Source organism: Otolemur garnettii, unplaced genomic scaffold, assembly GCF_000181295.1.
Source record: "Otolemur garnettii isolate 467f Iridium unplaced genomic scaffold, OtoGar3 scaffold00007, whole genome shotgun sequence".
Lineage (NCBI taxonomy): Eukaryota > Metazoa > Chordata > Mammalia > Primates > Galagidae > Otolemur > Otolemur garnettii.
In genome coordinates this window covers 30,846,108-30,869,592 of record NW_003852402.1, presented here as the reverse complement: position 1 = coordinate 30,869,592, position 23,485 = coordinate 30,846,108, and the positions used below count along the sequence as shown (strand labels likewise).

At 37.3% G+C, this 23,485-nt stretch overlaps 1 protein-coding gene across 5 annotated transcripts in view; it reads right to left on the bottom strand.

Moving 5' to 3' along the window:
• Nucleotides 1-23,485, bottom strand: part of KITLG (KIT ligand) — an 86,373-nt gene that overhangs the window by 23,264 nt on the left and 39,624 nt on the right. For all 5 annotated transcript variants that reach the window (XM_003783370.1, XM_003783369.1, XM_012814192.1 and 2 more), the window contains 2 exons: nt 13,484-13,546; nt 1,006-1,176 (listed from right to left, as the gene is read on the bottom strand). In XM_003783370.1, the coding sequence (XP_003783418.1) occupies nt 1,006-1,176; nt 13,484-13,546 (234 nt within the window). The remainder of the gene's footprint in view (nt 1-1,005; nt 1,177-13,483; nt 13,547-23,485) is intronic.

The window sequence follows — 23,485 nt, the reverse complement described above, 5'->3', positions numbered from 1 at the left end:
TGTTACTAGCAATGCTCTTCTCAACACTGCCATTTACTGAACACCTACCTTGTTTTAAAGACCCTAATGCATATGTTATCTCTTTTGTGACACCTTGTGTGCTATATCCTGCTTTTGCTGACCTCTACTTCCTATGAATGCCATCAGAACACTGTCTGCTGTAGTAATCAGAGAGAGATGTTAAGAGGTCGTTAACTGTAATTTACATTCTGACTTGAGAAATTAGAAAGTGAAGCAATAGAAATGGTGACATGTGGTGACTAGGTTATTAGTATGGTTAAGAATTCTAAGACAGGAGAGCACAAATGGGATTAATGTTGAGTTGTAAGCAGTGGGTGGAATTTGGATGGGATAGAGGGAAAAAAAATTGTGTAATTAAGGTGCAGAATCTTGTTTAAAACTTAGGGTTTGAACTTAAAGTGGGGTTCACAAAGCTAATTAGTGACAGGGTTAGAATCTGAGGACCAAGGTTTCATTCTTAATTTCTGGACTATGTTGTTTATCCCACATGCCTGGAAGCCAAAGTATTGTCCTGCCTGTAACCCAAAGCTGGTGATGACCAATTATGAGTGACTTTGAGGGGACAAAATGTACTTTGTTCTCACTCATGGGGTGATTGGATTACACACAAGAGGCAAGGATAAGTACACATCATAGACGATTTTTCATTTAAATGAACATCTATAATAGGAAGATTCTGAGGACCTCATTCTCTAATGAAATAAAAACAAAGATAAAGACAGGGGTTTCTTTTTTTTCCCCAACATTATAGCCCAAAGAAATTTTATTTTTATATTAGGTGACAATATTTAAGTCTACGCACATTACAGCATTACTCGATAACCACAAATACTTGTGTCTGTGCTTATCTTAAAAATATTTTTAAAGTCCAAGTTCATCAATTCAAAATCTCACAAATAAAGACGCTCCATGCTCCCAACACCACTAATTAGCATAGGTTTCAGAGAAGAGTCATATAAAACAATCCCAACCATGCAAAGTTACCTTAGATGAGTTTTCTTTCACGCACTCCACAAGGTCGTCCACTATGCTCACAAGCTTGTCTATGATAGAATAATTACTCAAGCCTTCGGAAATATTGGAAAACTTGTCCAGAAGATCAGTCAAACTGTCTGACAACTGTACTACCATCTCACTTATCCAACAATGACTAGGCTGCAAGAAATTAAAAGAAAAGAGACAAACCATTTATTTTAATAAGTGCAGTAAACTCAAGAGTACTCTGCAAAGCCATAGAGGTTTCAATCTCTGGCTGCCGGACAAAGAACCTCCTTATACATGGTAATAGAACAGGTCAATTCTTGCGTCTTGTCTAACTCAGACCTAATACCTTGTTTTAAAATTTAGAAATGCGTCAAGATCAGAAGAAATTTTGCTCTTCCCTAGAAGAAAAATTAAGCCAAAACTGAGCCAACACTCTTGACAAAGCTCAGATATTAATATAATTCAATTCTCTTGAAGAATATTTATTTTTTACTCACTATTTTCTCAAAATAGTGAAAGACGCAGAGAGAATAACAAAATATTACTGTGGAAAGGAAGCTTAGCCCTCAAGGAACTTCCAGTCTTCTGGTATACTGGAATATAAAAAAAAAAAAAAAGTTGCTTATGTTTTGAAAGTGCTTGACAGATTTCACGGCTTTGAAATAAATTCATGTGGATGTTTCAAAAAACAGCCTTGTCAGCAATGTGATCTGGGAGAGAAGCACTTTTGCCTTATGTCAAGACCAGCTGTATTATTTGTGGGACCCAACACAATCTGAAAATGTATTCATTTCTCAAAAATGATTGTTCAAAAACTATTAAGAATTTCAAGATTGTAACAGCACAGCATTAAACGAAGCATGGAGCCCAGCCTCTGAAGCCAGAAGCTCAAGCCTTGGAGTCCAGAACAAACTAGTTCATTCTGGCTAAGAGACTCTAGGCGAGCAACATAAACTTTCTGAACCTCACGTCACCTATCTATGTAGGAGATTGATGGAGCCTTCTAAAGAGACAAACTGTGAGGTGATAATGTAGATAATTTGAATAAAAGTTGCATGAAGGTAGAGTTATTGTTAAGTTTTGTTCCCTGCTAACAAATAGGAATCTCCCCAGCATATGAGAATTGCTAAGAAACTATTTACTGAATGGTCATACAAGTGAATAAAACAAAAATAAATGAATGAAAAGAAATACGTTACAACAAGGGTCAGTGCACTTTTTCTGCAAAGAACCAAACAGTAACTATTTTAGACTTTGCATGCCAAGAGGGCAAATCAAGTCTTTTATGTAGGTACATTTGCAGTAAGTTAAAACACGTTTCTGCAAAACTTTTATTACAAGATTCAAATGCAATGATAATTGAATATAATTTCTTTTGCACAGTAATTGGATATATTGTTAGTATAAGATTTTGTTCTATAGCTCTCCCAAGGGGAAGAATGGAATTTTTTACTGTGGGTTAACATTTTTCTTAGTGGGGGTTCAGACAACATTCTCATTAATTAGATCATAAAGGTTGATCTGTAAAATCCAATCTTACCTAGTTGGTCTTACAAAAAAAGAGGCAGAGGGGTGGATTTGGTTCACATGGTATAGTTTGCAACGCTGCTCTAAATAGCTTTCATCTATGTGGGTTTAGATTATTAGAAAGAACTTCTCAGTATATTAGAACAAATTTTGAGATGTTTAAAATTAAAAGTCTTATATTACTTAGACTATAATTGACCATAAGTTTGCTTATTTTCTGTAATTTTAAGACATTATCTTTTATGAAGATCTTTTAAGTGGAGGCTGTGATTCATTTTTAACTCTGCTAAATGTTGCAACAAGAAAAATAAGATTATCATTAGGAACAGCTAAAATTGACGTGGCTTATGAATATCATAAAAGTTTAAGACACTTATATTGTAATAAAAATACTGTATTCGGCGTAACACATGCCATATTAAAAAAAAATCAAACCACCCAACTTTATTTCTCTACTTACCAGCAGAATATCTCTATGGGAAAAGTCAAGTTGTTTATTTATTCTACATTATACAAGGGAACCATTTTACATTCATTTAACAGATGAGTTTTAACTTATATAAGGCAGCCAAAAAGGAAACCGGTTTATCTACAGATAGGCAAGCTTCAATTCCTGGAAGCATTAAATATCATTCAAAACTTTTAGGACTGTTGGCACTGGCATCTGAGTAGTACTACGATGAACAAACTTCAAAATGGGAATTAGTTCAAGTGGCCATTTCAACTCATCAGAACCAAGATCTCAAAGACTATGTGTTTCCAAAGTATGTTCTGAATGGAGTCTTTGTTTTGTTAAATATATGCTTATCTCAAGCACATGCAAGTTCATACTAGCATCATTAATAGGCCTCTTCCAAAGCTCTTTCCTTGGGTGCTAAATTCCTCTGCAAGTTTCTCTCTCTTTAGGTAGTGGTGATTCCTTATACCCAGTCTGCCCTATCAGCAATGAACAGATTTCCTAGGATATAGAACACAGCATGTACTGTAAATGCTATTTAATATGATAAACACTGACTATTATTTATGTAATAGAATAGCCTTCACCAGTTCATTGAATTGTAATTGTACAATTTTTTCTTATGACAAATAGTGTAGATTTCAGTCATTAATCTTTTAAAACTTTCCTGACTTTATGAATATGCTTGCTTAGGATGGCTAACAAGAAAAGAACCAAAATCCAACTCCCTTGATTTGATTCAGGTTAGGACACTCTTAATACATTCCTAATTTTTTTATTTGTTATTTTTTTGCTTTCTTTATGGTTGAGGCAGAAAAGATTTTGTTTATTTCTTGTCTTATTTAAGCTGGGGAATTCTAGGGTGCTTACTGCTACTTCTGTTGATACCTATTTTCAGTTTAACTCTGTGTTTACATTTTGTGTAATTCCTATTTAGCTATACTCCTATTTACCTAACTCCTCCCCCCATTTACATGTAACAAAATCAACAGTCTGACAATCAACTGTTTCCAGTAAAATTTTCAACCCCCAATCCTCTGATTTCCTATAGTTAAATTATAGAACTCCTCCCATCTAATCCTTCCTCTAATGTCTTCTCTTTTACAATTATGGACAATTTGTTAACAGCTACTATGAACTACTTTACTACATAGCAGAAAAGCCAGGTATTGCTAAACCCTTACAACCATATTTCATTATTTATTCTTGCTTGTGGCATAGTTCCCTTGGGAAAGACTGTATCATCAATTCAAAGGTATATTTTTTCAGGGATTTGTTTAACCAGCTACATATTAGCTTTTTAAGGTTCTTGGATTTATTAAAGATAAAATCAAGGTAAACAAATAATATCAAATGTCAGCCAGTTTCAACCTGCCTGCCCATAAGAGAGAAAACCAGTTTTGACAAGAACATCAAGGAGTTTTGTATTTTTTAATTAAATATAGTCAATGATTTGCAGAGAGACTGAAATACAATGAGCTAAGAATTTTGTTTGTGAGATGACAGGAGGTCTTTCTGTTTTTCAGTTCTTCCAAGATTGTGATTATGAAACGGACAATTAAAGATCGTCAAGTTCACAAATGTAGTTTTTCCCTCTGCTTTAATGAATGACATTATCACTGTTTCTCATCTTGAGACCATTTTAAATTTGGTTTCATATTAGTATTTATTCACATTTATTTGGAGAATGTAAAGTCTAAAGCTCTCTTTTTCACTAGCAGGATATAAAGGATTAGGAAAGTTGACAGTCACACAAGATGCCAGAGGTGATACAAAGAATGTCTTTTAAATTCCTGAAGTTCATGTACAGTAATTTGATGTTTTATTCACTCATACGCATAGTTTCCAAAAGAAGAAAACAGACCCAGCTTTAAATGTGAAAACTTTCTTCTTGACTCTAGACTCTCAACTTCTTACCTTCTTTTTTGGTAGCTTCTGTCTTACATTTTCTTGGTTAATTATAGAAGCTCTAGCTAGGACTACTGAGCTTTCTATTCCTGTATATTTATAGCCTGTATTGCTCCAGAATGCAAACTGGCTCAATGATGTTCTTGTTGCTAACATAGAGTCCCCAAGATCTTAACTTCTTTTCCTTGAGATGAGTTTTGTAATGATTCATTTTCATCTTCTCCCTAAAATTTTAATGTGGGTGTTCAGTGTTTACTTCAGTTGTCTAATTTGGATTTTCTTATTTGAATTACAGTGATGTAGAAATCTCAGTGTGATTAAGATGGTCATCAACCAGAACACTGTGAATATGTGTTATTTCCCAAGGCAGCCGTACAAAGAGCCCTGACTCAGACCCAAAATAACACAGTGAAGGAGCAGGTGGAGGGGAGGGCAAAAGGATAAACTTGAGGCCCCGTTCTTAGACCCATCTCTATCAACTCACCTTGTGATTTTAGGCAAGTCACTTAATTTACTCAGGGCTTCAGTTTCTCTGTCTAATCTGTGCCCATCAGTATGGAAGCCACACTATCTACCCATAGCTGCCTGTGACCTTCAAAATGTGCCTCCTGTGACTGAGGAATCATAATTTTAATTTTACTCAGCTCTAATTTCTATAAATTGAAAAGTCAATAAAAATCACTTGATTTAGTGACTGGAAAACTTTTCAGTGTGTTTGGAAAAAGCTTAGGAATGGGAATCTGTATTTGTAATGGTAAATCTAAGTATGAAGTCAATGTTCCTGATGGACATTTAGTGTCTGAACTGGAATATGTGGCAGGTGTACAATGTATGGTGGATTTTGAATAACATGAAAAATGTTAAACATTCCATTAATAACTTTTACACTGAATTTAAGGTGAAATGATAATATTTTCAATATACAGGGCTAAATCAAATTTATTATATTAAATTTCACCAGTTCCGTTTTACTTTTTTTAAATGTAGCTACAGGACAATTTAACTTTACATATGTGGCTTAGGTTATATTTCTATGAGACAGATACAGTCTGAATAATATGCACAGTATCATAATACAATCACTGTAGATTGAGGATACAAAAGAGCTACTTAAAAACAGCATTTCATGTCAAATTTTATTCATTCAACTAACATTTATGCTTGTTTTAAAAAAATACTTTCTTACTATGAGTAGGTGGAAATACATAAGGAGATAAGGGCAGGGGTCTATGTGGCTAACTTCTATTTCTATAGGAACTACTCCAATTCATAGGCATGCATCAACAATCAACTTGCTGATTGGTCAATTGTGGTCACCTGACACAGATGGGCCAATCAGAAAGTCCCTCCTCCAAATTGGTAATGGTGGCAGGAACTGATAGTCTCTGAGCAGGGCTGAAACTGCAGCATGTAAATTTGGGAGTCCTGAAGCAGGTAACTGGAACAAGGGAGATGAATTATGCACACAAAGGATGAGGCAGAGATTCAGAGATGGAGAAAGGAAAATGGATTGTTTTCCAATGCTGGTTGTTATCTTTTCATGAGGCTTAACTACATCCCTGCCCTTGGGTGGCGTGCTACTTTTTACTGTGTTTATCGTAGTGGGACTTTTATTATTAGTGAGAATCACAGAAGTCTAATTTAATAAGATGACACCCTTCACAGAAGTCTAATAAGATGACACCCTTCAAGATTTGGAAATCTGGCCTTTTTGCCAACAGTTAGATGTTTACTCATAAATATTTTTGGAGTAGCTACCATTGTCTAAAGAATGGTGAGGAAAGACAAAGCAGTGAAAGATTTAATCTTCAGGTAGGTAAGATAAAGTACAGAGAGAAAGCGTAACATCAACAAAATGATGATGATGGCACCTGGCAACTACTGTATCATACCACATCTCAGACTTTCATATCTTAAATTATTTCTCACAATACTTGCAGACAACTGCAATAATGCACACAATGTTAAACTGGTATGTAAGCAACATATGATTGTATACTGAAAATGAATACCTTCTATAGAAAAATTCTATAGAAATTAAGAGATAATGGCCTAAAAGGTAAGGTCCACAGCAGATTCAATGTCAATGTTACTGACCCCTGAGTCCCCAGCACCAAGCAAAATGCTCAGAGTAGAGTAGCTGTGATTGCCAATTTTTCAACTTTTCTGACCAAATGACACAGAGAAGAGAAAATGTGGTCTGGAAAAGTAGAAAATGGTGCTGTGAAAAAGAGGGCCCTTGAACAGATGTTGGAGGAGGTGACCACTAAGACATGCTCAGCCCCAAGATATCATGATTCTGTAGGTAGAATTTAGATAAGTGGGTGGGAGCAGAAAGGGCACCCTTGACAAAAGGCAGTAAATTAAGCAAAGTCTCGAAGTTGAGAACAAGAAGGGTGACTTTAGGAGGCAGTGATGCATGTGGCTGGGGGGCATGTTTGTGCAGGCGAATAATGGGTATGAGATGACTAGGGTGATGCGAGATTACGGAGAGTCATGCATCTCGGGTTTAGGAGTTTGGCTTTTTGCCCGTAGTTCATGGGAACAATTAGAAGGTTTTAAATACGGAAATGACTTAATTAAAGTAATAGAACAAAAGGCTCAGGAAAGGATGATTCCTCAGAACTGCATAATAGAACTCTCATATTTGACATCTTTCACAAATGCACAAATATCTAAAAGAAAGTAAGGGTAACTAGGTGCAGATACTGTGTGATGAGTTACAGGCACTCACCTCATCAGAAAAACCTTGTGCACCACATTCAGTCTGAATTTGTGCCTCAAGGAAATTAGATATTAGGGAATTTTCCTCCTTTCCTTTCTTCACTCTGAATAAATATTCACTAAATGCCTACTCTTAAACATTGAGGATATAACACAGAGCAAAAAGAATACACTTCCTGTACTCAAGTAGTTTATAAGTGCATTGAAGAATATCAATTAAACAATCCCATCAACAAATAGAAAAATGCAACTGTGACTTTTACACTGCTGGTGGGACAGCAAACTAATACAAACTTTTTGGAAGGAAGTATGGAGAATCCTCCAAAAACTCAAAGTAGACCTCCCATTTGACCCTGCAATCCCATTAGTGGGCATCTACCCAGAAGAAAAAAAAAAAACATTTATCACAAGGACATTTGCACCAGATTGTTTGTCACAGTTCAATTTATAATTGCCAAGATGTGGAAAGAACCTGAATGCCCACCAACCCAGGAAACAGATTAACAAGCTGTGGTATATGTACACCATGGAATACCATTCAGCCATTAAAAAGATGGAGACGTTACATCTTTTGTATTAACCTGGATGGAGATGGAATACATTCTTCTTAGTAAAGCACCACAAGAATGGAGAAGCAAGAATCTAATGTACTCAATTCTAATATGAAGGCAGTAGATACCTAATACCTGGTGGAGGGTAAGGGAATGAGGGAGCAGGGAGAGGGGAGGGGAGAGGGGAATGGGAGTCATGGTGTGTAGCACACCTCTTAGGTGTGGTACACAATTACAAGAGGGACTTCACCTAACAAATGCAATCACTGTATCCTAATTCTTTGTACCCTCAATGAATCTCAAACAATAAAAATGAAATAAAAAAGAGTAACAAGGGACTTGGTTTCATCAGGAAGATGAGGGAAGGCTTCCTGGAAGAAGAAAAACTGAAATATGAAAGCATCAGGTGTTAACTAGGTAAAAGGACCAAGCAGAAATCTGGTACAGAAAAAGCCACATAAGAAGGAATGGTGGCAATGGGAACGTGAGGAAGAGGGACTGAGAAAAAATTTGGAAAGCTGCCAGATCATGAGAGTCTTGGGGGCCTTGTTGAAGGAACTCCCTTTCCTGCTTCCTAAAATCAATGAAAAGCCTTTCAGTAAATATGAAGATGGACAGATAAAAGAACCAGATGTGTTATTTTTTTGCTATCACTCCATCTACTCAAGGAGAGCAAAAACCTTAAATAATAAATCCTGAGATGCTAAGGGAAATGGGAAGAGCCCAGAGGCAGCAGGACCATGCCAGATGAGGGGACTTGCTGAGAGGTGACACCACATGGCTGCAGTTGTGCTGCAGAGATTGTTAGAGTGACAATGCAGGTTGCCAAGCACCTCCTCGTTTAGGTGTGCCTTAAAAAATATCATCATTAAAAACTGACAAAGACGTGACAGGAGATTGATTCAGGTAAGAATCATCAGTCGATGCTAAGTCTATGGGAGAGACTCTGATGAAGAACAGGATGCTTAGATAGTTTAAAAGTGTCTCTCCTCCCATTGCTAAAGAGCAAATACAAGGACATAGTTGCCCATCACAACCAGGTGACCAAAACAAATAGCACCTTGAGGGGAAGCTGGACACTGTCTGCCCCTGGATGTGACAGCCTGAGCATGCATCATCACTTACGTGGCACTGTGGCTTGGAATGCATAAACCCAATGGAATCATTAAGAAATGGTAATCAAATTTTTCAAAGAGAAACACTTTACTGAAAGAGAACTGTCTCATTCCAGAAATCTCAATGCCATAGAACAAGAAAAGGCTCAGGAAAAGTTAAAAAAGACTAAAGACAATGTTTTGGTTGCTTATTGCTGCTATAACACCCTACCACAAGTGTGGTGGCTTAAAACAACACAAATCTGTGATTCTACAGTTCTTGAGGTCATATATTTACAGTAAGCTGTAAGAGGCTAAAATCAAGGTGATCACTGGGACGGTGTGTCTTCCGGAGGCTCTAACAGAGAATAATTTTCCTCACCATTTCCAGCTTCCCCAGACCACCTACTTTCCTCGGCTTGTGGTCCCTTCCCCCATCTTCAAAGCCACCAGTGTAACATTTTCAAGTCTATCTTTGGCTTTCACATTCTTGCCATCCTTTTATGAACTCCTGTGGATTAGATTGGGTCCTCCCAGAGAATCTGGAGTAATTTTCCCATCACAAAACCCTTTACATCTGTAAACTCTCTTTTGCCATGTCAGGTAATTTAATCACAAGATAACCTCAGAAAGCCATTATTCATATAATATCAGAATGCAAATCATAGCTCTTGTACTGCAAGAAAAGAAATGCAAAAACAAAAAAAAAAGATAAAATTGAAATATAGCAAATAAAGTATTATAATTATTGACAAATTTATTGAAATGGCAAATGTACTATGTTTATGCAAGGGAGTATTCTTTACTTAGGAAATGCACAGTAAAGATTTAAGGGTAGATGGCCATGATGAATATTACTTATTGAAGAAGTTCAGAGAAGTAATAAGAATGTATGCACTCAAGGAAGAAGACAAGAGATAAAGCAATTGGGGCAGAAGTTCAAAAAAATAAGACGCACATGTAGATATAGAAAAAAAGTAACAGATAAAGGAACTGAGGCAGGATGTTGAAAATACGTGAATTTGGGTTAAAAGGCCTATGGGTATTCTTATAGCTTTTCTATAAATTTGAAATTACTTCCAAATAAAAATTTGAAAGAGAACTAATGAACATACAATTTATGTTAATGAAATATCAATGAAGACTTTTTTACTCAAATATCACAAACAGCCCTCATATTCATCCGAAATATAAAAATAAATAAAAAATGAAAAGCAAAAAGAAATCTCACAAGCACCCCATCATTTATGTAATATCATGGAAGTCTGAATGGACACAGATGTGAGGCAATAATTTAGTGCCTTGGTTTGTGTTCTTTCTACAACAACAATTCTAGTAAATTAGAAAGAACCAGGAATGTTCAAGTATTTTTAAGGTTATGAAGTTCAAGGAAACCCTAACAGTCTGGCAATATAATAGTTTCAGAGAGTTTAAAATAGAATTGGTGATTATCGTTAGATTTAAATGCTAAGCAGTTGATCGCACCCTGCTATTTGTGAGAGAAAATCTGCTAGGTAATTTTCTAAGAAGGTTTTTAGAGAAGTGGACTCCTTTTTCCAGGAATATTTGGTTTTTAAAACAAAAGCAAAAAAAAAAAAAAAAAGTGTACTTGATTCTAGAGCTTTCTTCTGCCCAGTGCATCTGGCAGAATATTGCAGCTTTGGCCCCAAAGAATCTTTCTGGCACCCACTCCCACTCCACCCTCTATTGTTTAGAGACAAAAGATAAGCCAGCTGGGATTCTGACCACTCAAAAGTAATCAGGGGCCTCTCCACCAAAAACCTCTTCTGGTCTTGGCAGAAACTAACGTTTGAAAATGAAGGTAACACAAAGGGTAAGACTCCTGTTGCTGCCCAAAGCCCCACGCACGGGCTTGTTTTTCTTGCCAACTGTGGTGGCCAAGAACACTGTTTTTTCACTTGTGCCAGGACAGTGTGCCAGGACCAAATAATAGTGGACTTTTCTCAATTACAGAAACAAGCACAAAATATGTGGCAGTGAATCGGCTTTATTTTCACAAGTTTGGCTCTTGCTATCCCCAGCCGAGGCTGAAATCTGTGATTTAGCACAATCGACGATTCCACCAGCACAAAATAATCGATTTAGTTCTTTTCAGCTCTCCTTGTTTTTCAATGAGCAGAAGAATTTCTTCACGTAACTTTGGCAATCACCATCCTACAGGCTGCTGTAGTTCGGGAGTAGGAGTGGGTCCTTATTTTCCAGAGGACTCTGTGCAAACACTTTCCCTTGAACTTGTAATTACTGTAATTTAGATCCCCACCTTCCCTAACCCAGGGTTAAGCATCAGATGACCTGGGGGTTTCTTTTTAAGACTGTCACTTTCTAGTCGTATAACCTTGAGCAAAATACTTTTGAGCTGTAAAGGAAATACATACCTGAAATGGAAAATTATAAAAGGCCAGATAATTTCCTCCCACTTACTATTAAAGCTTTTGACTATAAGGTCATTGTCCAATTGATGTGTGTTTGTTCCCAAAAGTGTCAGTAAAGTGCTGGCTCCTCAAAGCACTTTTGGTCAGTTTTTCCTAACTGAATACTTGCTGAGTGAGTGACTGAATGATTGGATTCATTAACTTTCAGACTGCTATAAGTTTACATTTCTATTCCCAGAGAACTCTCCCTAAGTCAGCAGGATAGACATTGGCTTAAGCGGGAAGGTTACTGGTTCAACATGTACATACAAGTTCTCCAGAATTCTAAAGAACGTTAGACAGTTCGTGCTAAAATGCTTACTAATGGGGAAAAAATAGCCTTTGACGTTCTCTTGAAATAACAGTCTCACAGTTTTTGAAAGGCACTTTAAGCATAAGTTCGCAGTGATGTGCTTACATTGGTAATCGTTTTGATTGGCTGAATGGCTGAAAACCTAAAACAACCTGCACCAAATGATTGTGTAGTGAAGCGTCAAATGGTTTTAGATTGACTCAAGGAACGCAATGCAGTAAGTAGTTACAATGAATCGATACAGAACAAAATGTCAAAAGAATGTTGAAAAATCTAAGCAAGTTACAAAGTATATACAGCATAGGATGGCTCAAACGTAATTTTAAATATGCAAAAAGCTGGTATCTTATGTATAGATGCATATTTTGTAGTAAAACTCTAAGAGCATGAAGGGCTAATGTGAACCGTTCTGCTCTACATCTACGGGGGATGCTGGTCTCCTTACCAAGCCCCCAAGACATACACTGGAATGAAAAATTCCAGCTTAGAATAGTTACTACCCCTAAAGACAAAGTGAGGAATAATGGAGATAGGGGAGGAACACACACAGGGCTTTAGTTATAATGTTTCCTTATTAAATAATAGCTTTGAAGCAAATATTGCACAATGGTAAGGTATAATAAGCTCTATGATAGGTATACATGTATTATACTTGCCTCTATGCTTGAAATATCACTTAATGTATAAGTTCTAAAACTATGAAATAAGAAAAATAATTCAAACATCTTGGTTTTGGTAGAGAGTAATATTTATTACACTAAACACACTCTTTTACTATAAGTTTCTAAAAATGTATTGGACTGCTAAGAAATTTAGAGATAAAATACTCTCTGTTCTCAAGTAAATAAGAGAGAGACTTATCTAAAATCTTTTCAGATAGGAAAAGAATTTAGGTAAAATTCCACGCAAGACTATATCCACAGATTAAACGCCCTCTATATCCACAGATTAAACCAACCAAAGATGAAAGGAATTTGAGAATACAACAATAAAAAATGACACAAATTTAGAAAGTACAATGTAACAACTACTTACAGGGTACTTACATTATATTGGATATTATGAGTAATCTAAAGTGGATTTAAAGTATATGGGAAGATGTGCATGGGTTATATGCAAACACGGCTCCATTTGATAAAAAGAACTAGAGTATCCTCGGATTTTTGGTGCCCACAGTGTGTGGGGAAGGGTGGAGGTGTGTGTAGGCGTGTTCTGGAACCGACCCCCCAGATTCTGAGGGGTCAATGTAAAGTTCTAAGACACTGAAACGTGTCTGAAATGCTGACAGCTAACGGTCAGCGGTTGTGTGACGTGGGGGAAACCTACACAGAAGCGAATTCCAAAGACAGCTTCTTCAAACTCTGATAATTAACGAACTCCTAAATGGTAGTTCATTTCCTTTCTCAGCATGAATGATCCCATCGCGTCCGTCAGTTACTAAAATTTAACTCAGAAACGTATAGTTCACATACCAAAACATCCATCCCGGGAACATATTTGAGGGTAATCATGTAGTCTTTTGGAAGATTTGCCACCTACAGAAACAAACAAACAAAAAACAATTCCGTCAGAACATTTATACAGATCAAGCATGTTATTTTAGTGGACTGTAGGAAAGCATAAATCTATTACATTTTTTAAAGTTACCAGTAAATTGCAATGTTTACATATATATTATATATAGTGATTTTTGGAAACACAGTCTGAATTTCAACTTCTACTTGTGGTCTTGAAATTTCCCTCCAAGAGCATTTTCCTACTGTCTCGCCATAGAATTAGTAATAAAGTTTTTTGGGTTTTTTTTGTTTTTTTTTTTGTGGTTTTTGGCTGGGGCTGGGTTTGAACCCACCACCTCCGGCATATGGGGCTGGTGCCTTACTCCTCTGAGCCACAGGTGCTGCCCATAAAGTATGTTTTTTGTCAGCAGTTCTCGAAGTGTGAACCTCATGCCAGTAGCAGGAAACCTGTAAGCAATGCAAATTCTTGACTTGTACCCTTGTCATATGCTCCATAGGTGTGGACCCGCCTTTTACTGTAACCCACATACACATGAATGTATTCATGATCTATGTGTATTTGACTTTATAGAATAAAAAAATAAAAATAAAAAAAAGAAATGCAAATTCTCAGGCCTTGTCAGACCCATGAATCTTACTTAACATGTCCTGCAGGTGATTCTGACTCATGCTTAAGTTTGAAAACTACTATTCTATGCTGATCTTTAAAAAAGGCTCAGTGCTATCTATGAGATCCAAATGCTTTATATCTTAAATAATTTAGAAAGACTCAGTTTGTGATGTAGCAATCTTCTTACCTTGTGCTGAACCTGTGAGATGCTTCAAATGCCTGCCTGGCTTCTTAAAGACTTTAACAAATGCCTAATTTATTTACATCAGTCATTGTGGCGTAAGTGAATAAGCAACAGTTTTGGAACCAGCAAATCTGAAACATATCTAAACCTTTTGTACGTTGTTTCCTCTTCTTTACAAAACAGAGATCTAAGTACCTTTGACAAATGGTCCTTCAGAATGGAAACAGGTGAATGTGCTGAACACACTGTAAACACTCAAACCACATTCTTTACTGAGAGCTATATTAGCAACTAACTTCAGAGGCATAAAACCCTGGTCAAGTTACAGAGCTCTAGGTTCTTTTATTTACCTTCCTACATACAGTACCGACAATGTCATCCTCACCCGTGTCATAGATCACTAGCTGAATAACACAGCCAACAACTGACTTACTTAGCACACTGGGTATTAAGATAATATTCAATGTAAAAAACTGAATGGTTTTGCATCCTTGTATATTCAGTAGGTCTGCTTTGCTTTATAGACACATTTCCCCTCCTATCTGTAAAAACTTTCCTCTCCCTACAGAAAGCAGAGGTCATGTCCACGTTTGCTAGCCTGGGCCATCTCCCACTAGTTTCCCACTAACATTGTCCATCTCGTGCTCACTTCAGCAGCACACGACCATAACATTATTAATATAGTTCTTTTTGGTCTTGCCAAGAGCTTCTAGAATCTAAGAATAATTTGGTGAGAAAAGAATCCAGACTTAGTCAGATGGGAGCCGAGGGAGTAACTGATCCCCCTGTGTTCACTGCCATCCTACTTCCGGCACCACCCCCCCACACCCATTTTAGCCAAGAGCTGAGGCACCTGTTCTGGTCGCTCCTTCTCCAGTTCACTGCATCATAAAACAGTTAACAGTTTTTAATACTTACTGAGTATTTATCATATCCTGGCACTGTGGTCATTAACACTTAAACTGCATCATCACATTCTAGCCTCAGATTTCCCTGACGTATTGTCTCCATTTAACAGATGAAGAAATCGAGGCTCCAAGAGGTTAGGCTAACTAGATTGAGGTCACATGGACATCACTTGTTAAATATGGACTGGAATCTATGATGCTCAGAGCACAGCCTCCTCTTAGCGTCACCTCCTGTTCTTATCTACTCTTGGCACTAGACTTGAATGCCCTCCACTTGCGACTCTCCACCATCATCCCTCCTCATGTCACCCTTAATAAAAGAGCAGAATCCCAGCTGCTTGTTGAAAACACTCTGAGCTGCCGCAGAAGATGGCATTTGTATTTTTCAAATATTGTAGGGGTTAACGCCCTTCCTTTTCCTACCTAACTTTCTTCCTCTCGGTCAAACTTTCCACCACGATTTCATAATTTCTTTTCTTTTGTAAATCTTCATCCTTCTTTTTGAAAAGCACTATGATCTAGGCGTGTAACGTAAACCCCGGTTGCAAAAACACAGAAGACATCTCTGCAGGTTGGAAAGCTGGAATGTGAGAGGGAGCGGAAACATTCTGTTTCAGGATGAACCAACCATATAAAATGAAAGCCATTCCAGATGGAAAAGGGCAGGAAGAAGGGACAGGTATTCTGATCAGAAGCTGCTTAATAAGCACCACTTTTCTTCAGCATGATTCACATTATTTTACTAATAAAAAACGCAAATATACCATCAATTGAAGTGGTATTTAGAAAACTTAGCTTCTGAGTCTATATCTAAAAAGCAGAGAAAATGTAAGAGATACGCTAGCCAATCCATCTTATGAGCAATTATATACAAAAAATTGCTTCAAAGACATTTCACTTACCAAGACACTAAAAGCTGCACACTGTTACCACTTTGGGGAGTGTATGGTCATAAAGTATTTTTTGCATTAAGCTGATGTACTGATACTTGATTTCTAGTGGGACTGAACAATAATGCTGTTTTTGAAAGGGGCTTGACAATTTACAACAAGTTTCCATACATAGTCTTTAGCATGACCCCATGAGATGCCTTATGAAGCCTTTTATCTGGCTGAGGAGGAGGAAACTCAGCAAGGTTAAGTGGCCTGCCCAAGGTCACAGCTTCTAGGGTAACTGACAGTGGTAGGATGCTCTGTGTGCCAGCCCTCAGAACTTCTATCTACAGAGCAGTCTCCCAATATTACTTTCTTGGCTTTCATTGTTCCATTCCAATTATATCTGGAAGAGAACTGAGGAAGTCAAGCTATAGATATGTGTGATCATTTCATTCATGATTACATTACTTTCTAAGTATTTTATAGGGGATAGGCATCCCTAACCCAAAAAGCTGAAACAAGAAATGCTGCAGAATCAGAAACTTTCTGAGCACTGACATGGTGCCACAAAGTGGAAAATTTGACACACAATTACTTACATGAAAAAATTTCATGCAAAAAAATACTAAAAATATTGTATGTATTGCATTGTCTTCAGTCTATGTATATAATGTAGATTATGAATTTTGCATTTAGACTTGGGTCCCGTCCCCAAGTTATCCTGAGCATGTATCTGCAAACATTCCAAAATCTGAAAAAAATCCAAAATCTTAGAATACTCTGTTCTCAAGAATTTTGGATAAGAAATAGTCTATCTGTACTTTGTTGAACAGCATTCATAAAACACAGATATCTTTGTGATAAATTTGGCTTCTCTGGTGTAAACTGATCATTTTGAAAAATTGTGGATAGGAGAGGGAGCCTTTGGCCTGGAACCTGGAAGATATTCCTCAAAGGCTGTGAACAAGTTCTGGAAACAGACGGCTCGGGTTGGATCCTGGCCCTGCCACCTGTTAACTCAGAGGTCTTGGGCAAGTTACTTCATCTTCTTCAGCATGAAGTGTCACACGTGTAATGGGAATCATAACAGAACCAGGCCAGTGGGTTTATACGGATTAAACAACTTGTGTAAAATGTTCAATACTTAGGTATCATGTGTGAACAAGTATGAATTTCTATTAATATTCAATGCAAGGGAGGGGGTCATTCTAGAAAGAGGGAAATTCATATGCAAAGGCAAAGAAATGGGAAAGCTTATGGCAGGAGACCAGATAAGAGGCAGGAAATAACCCAATTTTAGCCCAGGAATATGGGGAGAGGGGAGAGAGAAGGGAGGGGAGGCGGGAGGGTGAGTAGAGGGAGCTTGATTGGTGGGATCACGCCTATGGTTCATCCTATAAGGGTACCTGTGAATCTCTCTAAATGTAGAATATAAATGTCTTAACACAATAACTAAGAAAAAGACATGAAGGCTATGTTAACCAGTTGGATGGAAATATTTCAAATTGTATAGAGAAACAGTACACTGTACCCTATGATAGTATTAATTTACACTGTTATGATTTAATAAAAAATAAATTAAATTTAAAAAAAAGAGGCAAGAAATAAGTCAGTAAAGCTCCATCCAAAGGGGACCTTTTGAATATGAGGCTAAAGAGTTAAATGGAAAACAGCAGGCACAGCAGGAAAGGTTCCACCACCAGAACCCCAGAGGCAAAGTCTACTTCTGCTTAGGCCCATTGTATCATCTCAGCAAAACTTCTACTCCTTGTCTGTAAAATTAAGGGGTAAACTAGATAATGACTAAAATTTCAGGCTGGTTTGACTTTCTTATATAAGTTATGGTGCAATACAGAACATGTTTAAGCAAGGAAGGAGCATGATGATAAACTTAGCAAGATTGTTCTGGAAGGATGAATTGGTGCGAAGAGAGCACAGAGGCAGGAAGAAGGCTGGACGACTACTCGAAAAGCGCCAAATACCAACTGAACATTCATAAAGAAACTGGAAACTAAAAAAAAGGGAACCAGGTCTGGAGTCCAGGAGGTATCCCGTTGTTGGCAGGGTTGAATGGACAAGTAACTAAGGCTGCATATTTTGAAAACAAATCTATTCTACTAAAATAATTTCAGGGTAAAAAAAAATAGAATTTAATTGATGGAAAATTTTATCAGTGGGCAAATCATTCCAACAAGTTTAGGTTTATAGGCAGACTATGAAAACTGTATAAAACGGCAAAAACAAGTTACTTCATAATGGGCTAACTTTACTACCCGGGCCCCTGTTTGCTGTCATTTGGGGAAGTTCTGAGGACCGACCATACTCAGTGACACTGGGGAAAACAGTGCCCAGGAGGACAGCATTTGGAAATGCTAGACACTTGGCCAAGAAAAAGTCTTTGCAAGCCAAACTGGTGCTGGCTGCGTCCCATACCCTGTGGGGATTTGGACTCAGGAGAAAAAGAACTCAAAGTCAGAACACTTACCTCCCTCTCTAGATTACTGGATCTCATGATTCAAATGTCATTGAAGCCTCTAAATCTCATGGAATCAGTGGGCACTTGGATACCCTTGGCAAGACCCATCTTGGCAAGACTCAGTCGTCTCTCTCAAGTCCAAAGGAGAGACAGTAGCTCATTCCTTCCTTGACACGGTCTATGAAATGTGCACATGTGACCCTTTCTGGAGGAAAGAATCCATGGGTTTTCAGTCTCATAAGACCCCGTGACATTTCAGGATCCTGGCTGCACCTTAATATCACAGTTCATTCACATACAGCAGCCTACTGTAATGTTGGTTGTTTAGGTGTCCAAAACAATACAGGAAAAAACATTTTTCCTTTTTTTATCTCCTTTGATAAATTATCTTCTGCTGACTGATTAAAAATACAACCAATCCGGTTGATTATCTTTCCCATTCAAAGGTATCTGGGTGTTTTTCTTTTTATAACTCAGTGATTAAAAAAAAAGAAGAGTAAAATAAGAACCACTTCAGGAGACCTTCCTAGGTCATCCTTCCTCTGTGAAGAATACCCCAAAGGAATACCCAAGTAAAGGTAGATATGCATGTTTTCTTTTCTAGTAGAGGAGATTAAAAACTATTTTTTTGGCCAATTTCATTGACATGACTTATGATGTGATGATCCCAATTAGTATTGAACTTCTACACTATGATTGGTTCCTAATCATAAGAAAGGTGACTGCTATTTAGGAAATAAAATTAAATAGGTTAGAATAATAATTTATAAATTGTAGTTGAAGCTTACATCTGAAAATACTGGAAAGGGCATTATTAATTATGAACTAAATTATTGTGCTCTAAAGACAGGAAGTTATGGGTTAAAATCTCTACTCATTTTTCTATAATATTTCCCAGCTGATGATGGGCAGGTTACTAAACATCACTGAATTTTAGCTCCCTAAGCAATAAATTGAGGGTAAAAATCATCACCTCATAGGTTTGTAAAAGCTAACGGAGATAATCCATTTTTAAAAAACCAAGAACAGAAGACATATTACCTAAATGTCTAAATGCTTTATTCCATAAAGGAAGAATAATTTTTTAAATGATAGGATTGATATGTTTAATAATACAGCAATACATCTAGATTGTTTTTATTTATTTATTTTATTTTACTTTTAGAGACAGTCTCACTTTGTCTCCCTCAGTAGAGTGGTGTGGCATCACAGCTCACAGCCACCTCTAGCTCCCGGGCTTAGGTGATTTTCTTGCCTCAGCCTCTCGAGTAGCTGGGACTACAGGCACCCGCCATAATGCCCGGCTATTTTTTGTTGCAGTTTGGCTGGGGCCAGGTTCGAACCCACCACCCTCACTGGCGCCCTACTCACTGAGCCACAGGTGCTGCCCAATACATGTAGCTAGTTTTCATATAAATGTTATTTCTAATACACTTCTCATCTTTTTTTTAAAGTCCTAAATGTAGCTTTAAATAGAGAAATAAATTTCTACTGACCATAGAAGAAGAAATTAAAATGCTAAATATTTAAATGAATGAAACTTTAAAAACTATTCATCTATCAAGACTTCTACTTTTGAAGAGATGATGCATAGGAAACATTTAAAGAAAGCTCAGAATTCATCTACCAATGAGGAGCTTCAGAGATTACATATAATTCTTCACTTTAATGCAGCAGTAACGCTACTTCAAGAACATAATGTTTGAAGGAGAATAAAAATCAGAATCAAAACTGTCCTTTCAAAGTGTGAAAATCTGTTATCTGAGGATATTTTTATAAGCTCTCATTACACTAATCTCCAAGAGTCATGTATCAACATAACTAACTTCAAATAAGTTCCCACCACAAGACCAGGAAAACCGTGGATTCCTCGGATCTAATCCTATCTTACATATTTGTGGACTGACCTTGAAAGGAGAGTAAATTTACCTCTACAAAGTTGGGGAGACGGCAGCAATTTACTTTAAAATACATTTGAAAAAGACAAATCACTATTCCATAGATATTGAAAGATAAAACCATTTTTTAAAAGCAATGAAGTGACATTTAATTCCCCCCCATGAAGGAAAAAATATCACAAATGATGGGAAGAGTAGGAGGAACAAACTGAAAAACTAATTTGAACTATGTCAATATTTAGATTTCTTTCTGATATGAACATTTACAACTATTAAATGCTACAACCTAAGTCTCCCAGAGATATAAATTTTAAAAGTTTAATTCATCCTCTTCCCAGATATTTGATGCTTTCTGGAGGTAGGTCTGAGTGTGCCATTTAAAACAAGTCTTGCAACATTTCTTAGAAACAAAGCAAGATGTTCTCTAAATAGACGAACTATTATGCTGAGTAAATATGCCAAGAGGATTTCAAATGAGTACCATGGGGACCGCAGAGATAATACAAAGTGTCCAAGAAGACATTAAAAAAAATTGACAGTGAAATCATAAATCATGTGCTTCTATGTCATGAGAATCACTCCAAGCAAACTTAAGGTTTGTGGGCACAGTGCACGTTGCCACCTAATGCAAAGACAGGACGTGGTGGAGACTTCCAAGGAATGATTTCCTCTGGAGAAATTACTGTTAACACAGGAAAAACTAGATGAGCCCGTGTTCATTCCCTCAAATAAAATATACCAAGGTTATTCCTTGAAAAGTGCATTTTTCTCATCCTTTGGTCCAGACATTATGGAAATCTTTTGGGAGGTGCAATCTGAAGAAATATCCTTATGAAACAAAATAATTTTAAATTTGAAAAGGGTCTCCAAATTCTCCAGTTGAATGGTTCTTAATCTCTTTGGGGTCAAAGATTTCTCTGAGAACTGCTGAAAGGGATACACTCTCCTCAGCCATGGACATAGCCCATGTGCACGCATTTGACCTCTATGGGTCCTAAGTAAGAACATGTGTGTGTTGTTCATTTTAAAAAAGAGGAAATTGAGTCCCCCAAAGGTTCAGTGATTTGTCCAAGGTCACACAGCCAGGTCATGTCCAGCTGGTACTCCAGCAACCCAGTATTCCTGACTTCCATTGGGATGTTTTGCCCATACATGGCTGTGATTTTCTGTATCCGTAACACTCAACAGTCACTCATGTTACTGTTTGAATTAGGGAAATCAAATTAGTGATAGAAACACTCAGCTTCTTCACAAACATGAAAAAAACAGTGTCCTAAGCCTTCTAGCTTAAGTTGTTCTGGAACTTCTACACAGATAACGCTCCTGGAGGATGCTGGTTGGAAATGTGAAGGCTCCCAGGCCCCGTCCCCACGAGCTGAGATTCAGCGCTTCTGCAGACATACATTTACAGCTGTTTCTTAAAGAAGTTGCTAGAATGCTGTGACTGGCTGGTCCTCAAATGATATCCTACAAACTCTGATTTAAAGCAGTGGTTTTCAGAGTTTTCTTTTTTTAACATGAGCTCAATTCTCTTTTCAAGACAAGTATCACTTGGACACCCACGTGTAGAAAGAAAAACCAAGTGGTTTGATGGGCTTTAGAAGCCAGCTTCAAAACCAGATCCAGAGAAGATAGCCCTGGCCATGGGACCAGGAAGTGGGTCTCAGTTTCCTCATTTATAAAACAGTTTGTTTAGATTTTCTCTAAATTCCCTTCCAGCTCCAGTATCCTATGATCCCGCAAACACCATTCCTGCTACTGCCACTATGAATAGCTAAGATTTCTCAGACACCTGCCTTATTCCAGGCTTTGTTCTATTAAATTATTTAATACTCAGTACTTGCCCCACTCTGTAAGGTTAAGTACTATCAATCCTTCCATTGTACTGATGAGGAAACTGAGGCACAAAGGGGCTATGTGACAATGACTCATAATACATTTATATGTCCTTTCTCTTCTTTATCCTCTACCACATCATTGGGAAGTAATTGAGATTCGGAAAGGTCATTATTTTCCAAGGTTAAAGAACTGGGCTTTAAACTCAGGTCTTCCAGATTCCAAAATCCATTCTTTTTAATCAAAAAATTAGCACAGATTGGGCCCTGTATTATACCATGGCATCTTTTTAATGGGATTTTCTCTAAATTCCCAACAACTTATATGTTGTTATTGTGGCACTAGTAATACACATGTCCATATTTTTATGAAGATGGCTTGCCTCACAAACTAGATTATAAATGCTCTGAGCTCAGGGCCTTTTTTCTTGCTCTATGAAATACAGGCTGTGAATTATGTCGGTCTTCTTTTATTCAATTAGCAGTGATCTTCCTATGTTTTATTAACTCAACTATTTTTTCCAAGTGATTTATTAAAAAATGTAATCCAAGGAAAATACATGCATTTCGCTAAAGCAGCTCTCCAAATTAAATGGCATTCCCCTGAGTCAATGTTGGAAGGAGGAGAAACCCTTATTTTCAGCTTAATGATCTGACATTTGCCCTTGGAGTGATGAACTATATTTTAGCGTCAATGTAAATAAATATCCCTTTCCTGGCACTTCTCTGCTTTCCCATCTTATTAATGCTTCTTGCCATTTTTCACCGTATCCGATCAATAGGCGACTAGCTCATAAGGAGCAGAATGGGCAAAGACAAGAATAGGAAATCTTGGAAGGTACTTATAAAACCCACTTGTATCACTCGAAAAATCTGGTTGGACATTTCACAGGAAGTACGATTATACTAATAAGTAGTATCCCTTAAACACTTAACAAATAATATCACCAAGTATCCTGTTAATCTTGGAGATGCTCAGTCTGGTGTCAGATTCAGCATCACCTTCCAATGATGCTTCACTGCCCACATGTGGGAAATTTTCTCCCTGGGTCCACTGCAGGTCTTCCCAGCTCCTCCCACGATTAAACAAGCAATTCCACGAGTGCTGTAATTTCCCAGGGACCTACTTTAAACATAATGTGGAGATTCATATTAACCTGACATCCTCTTA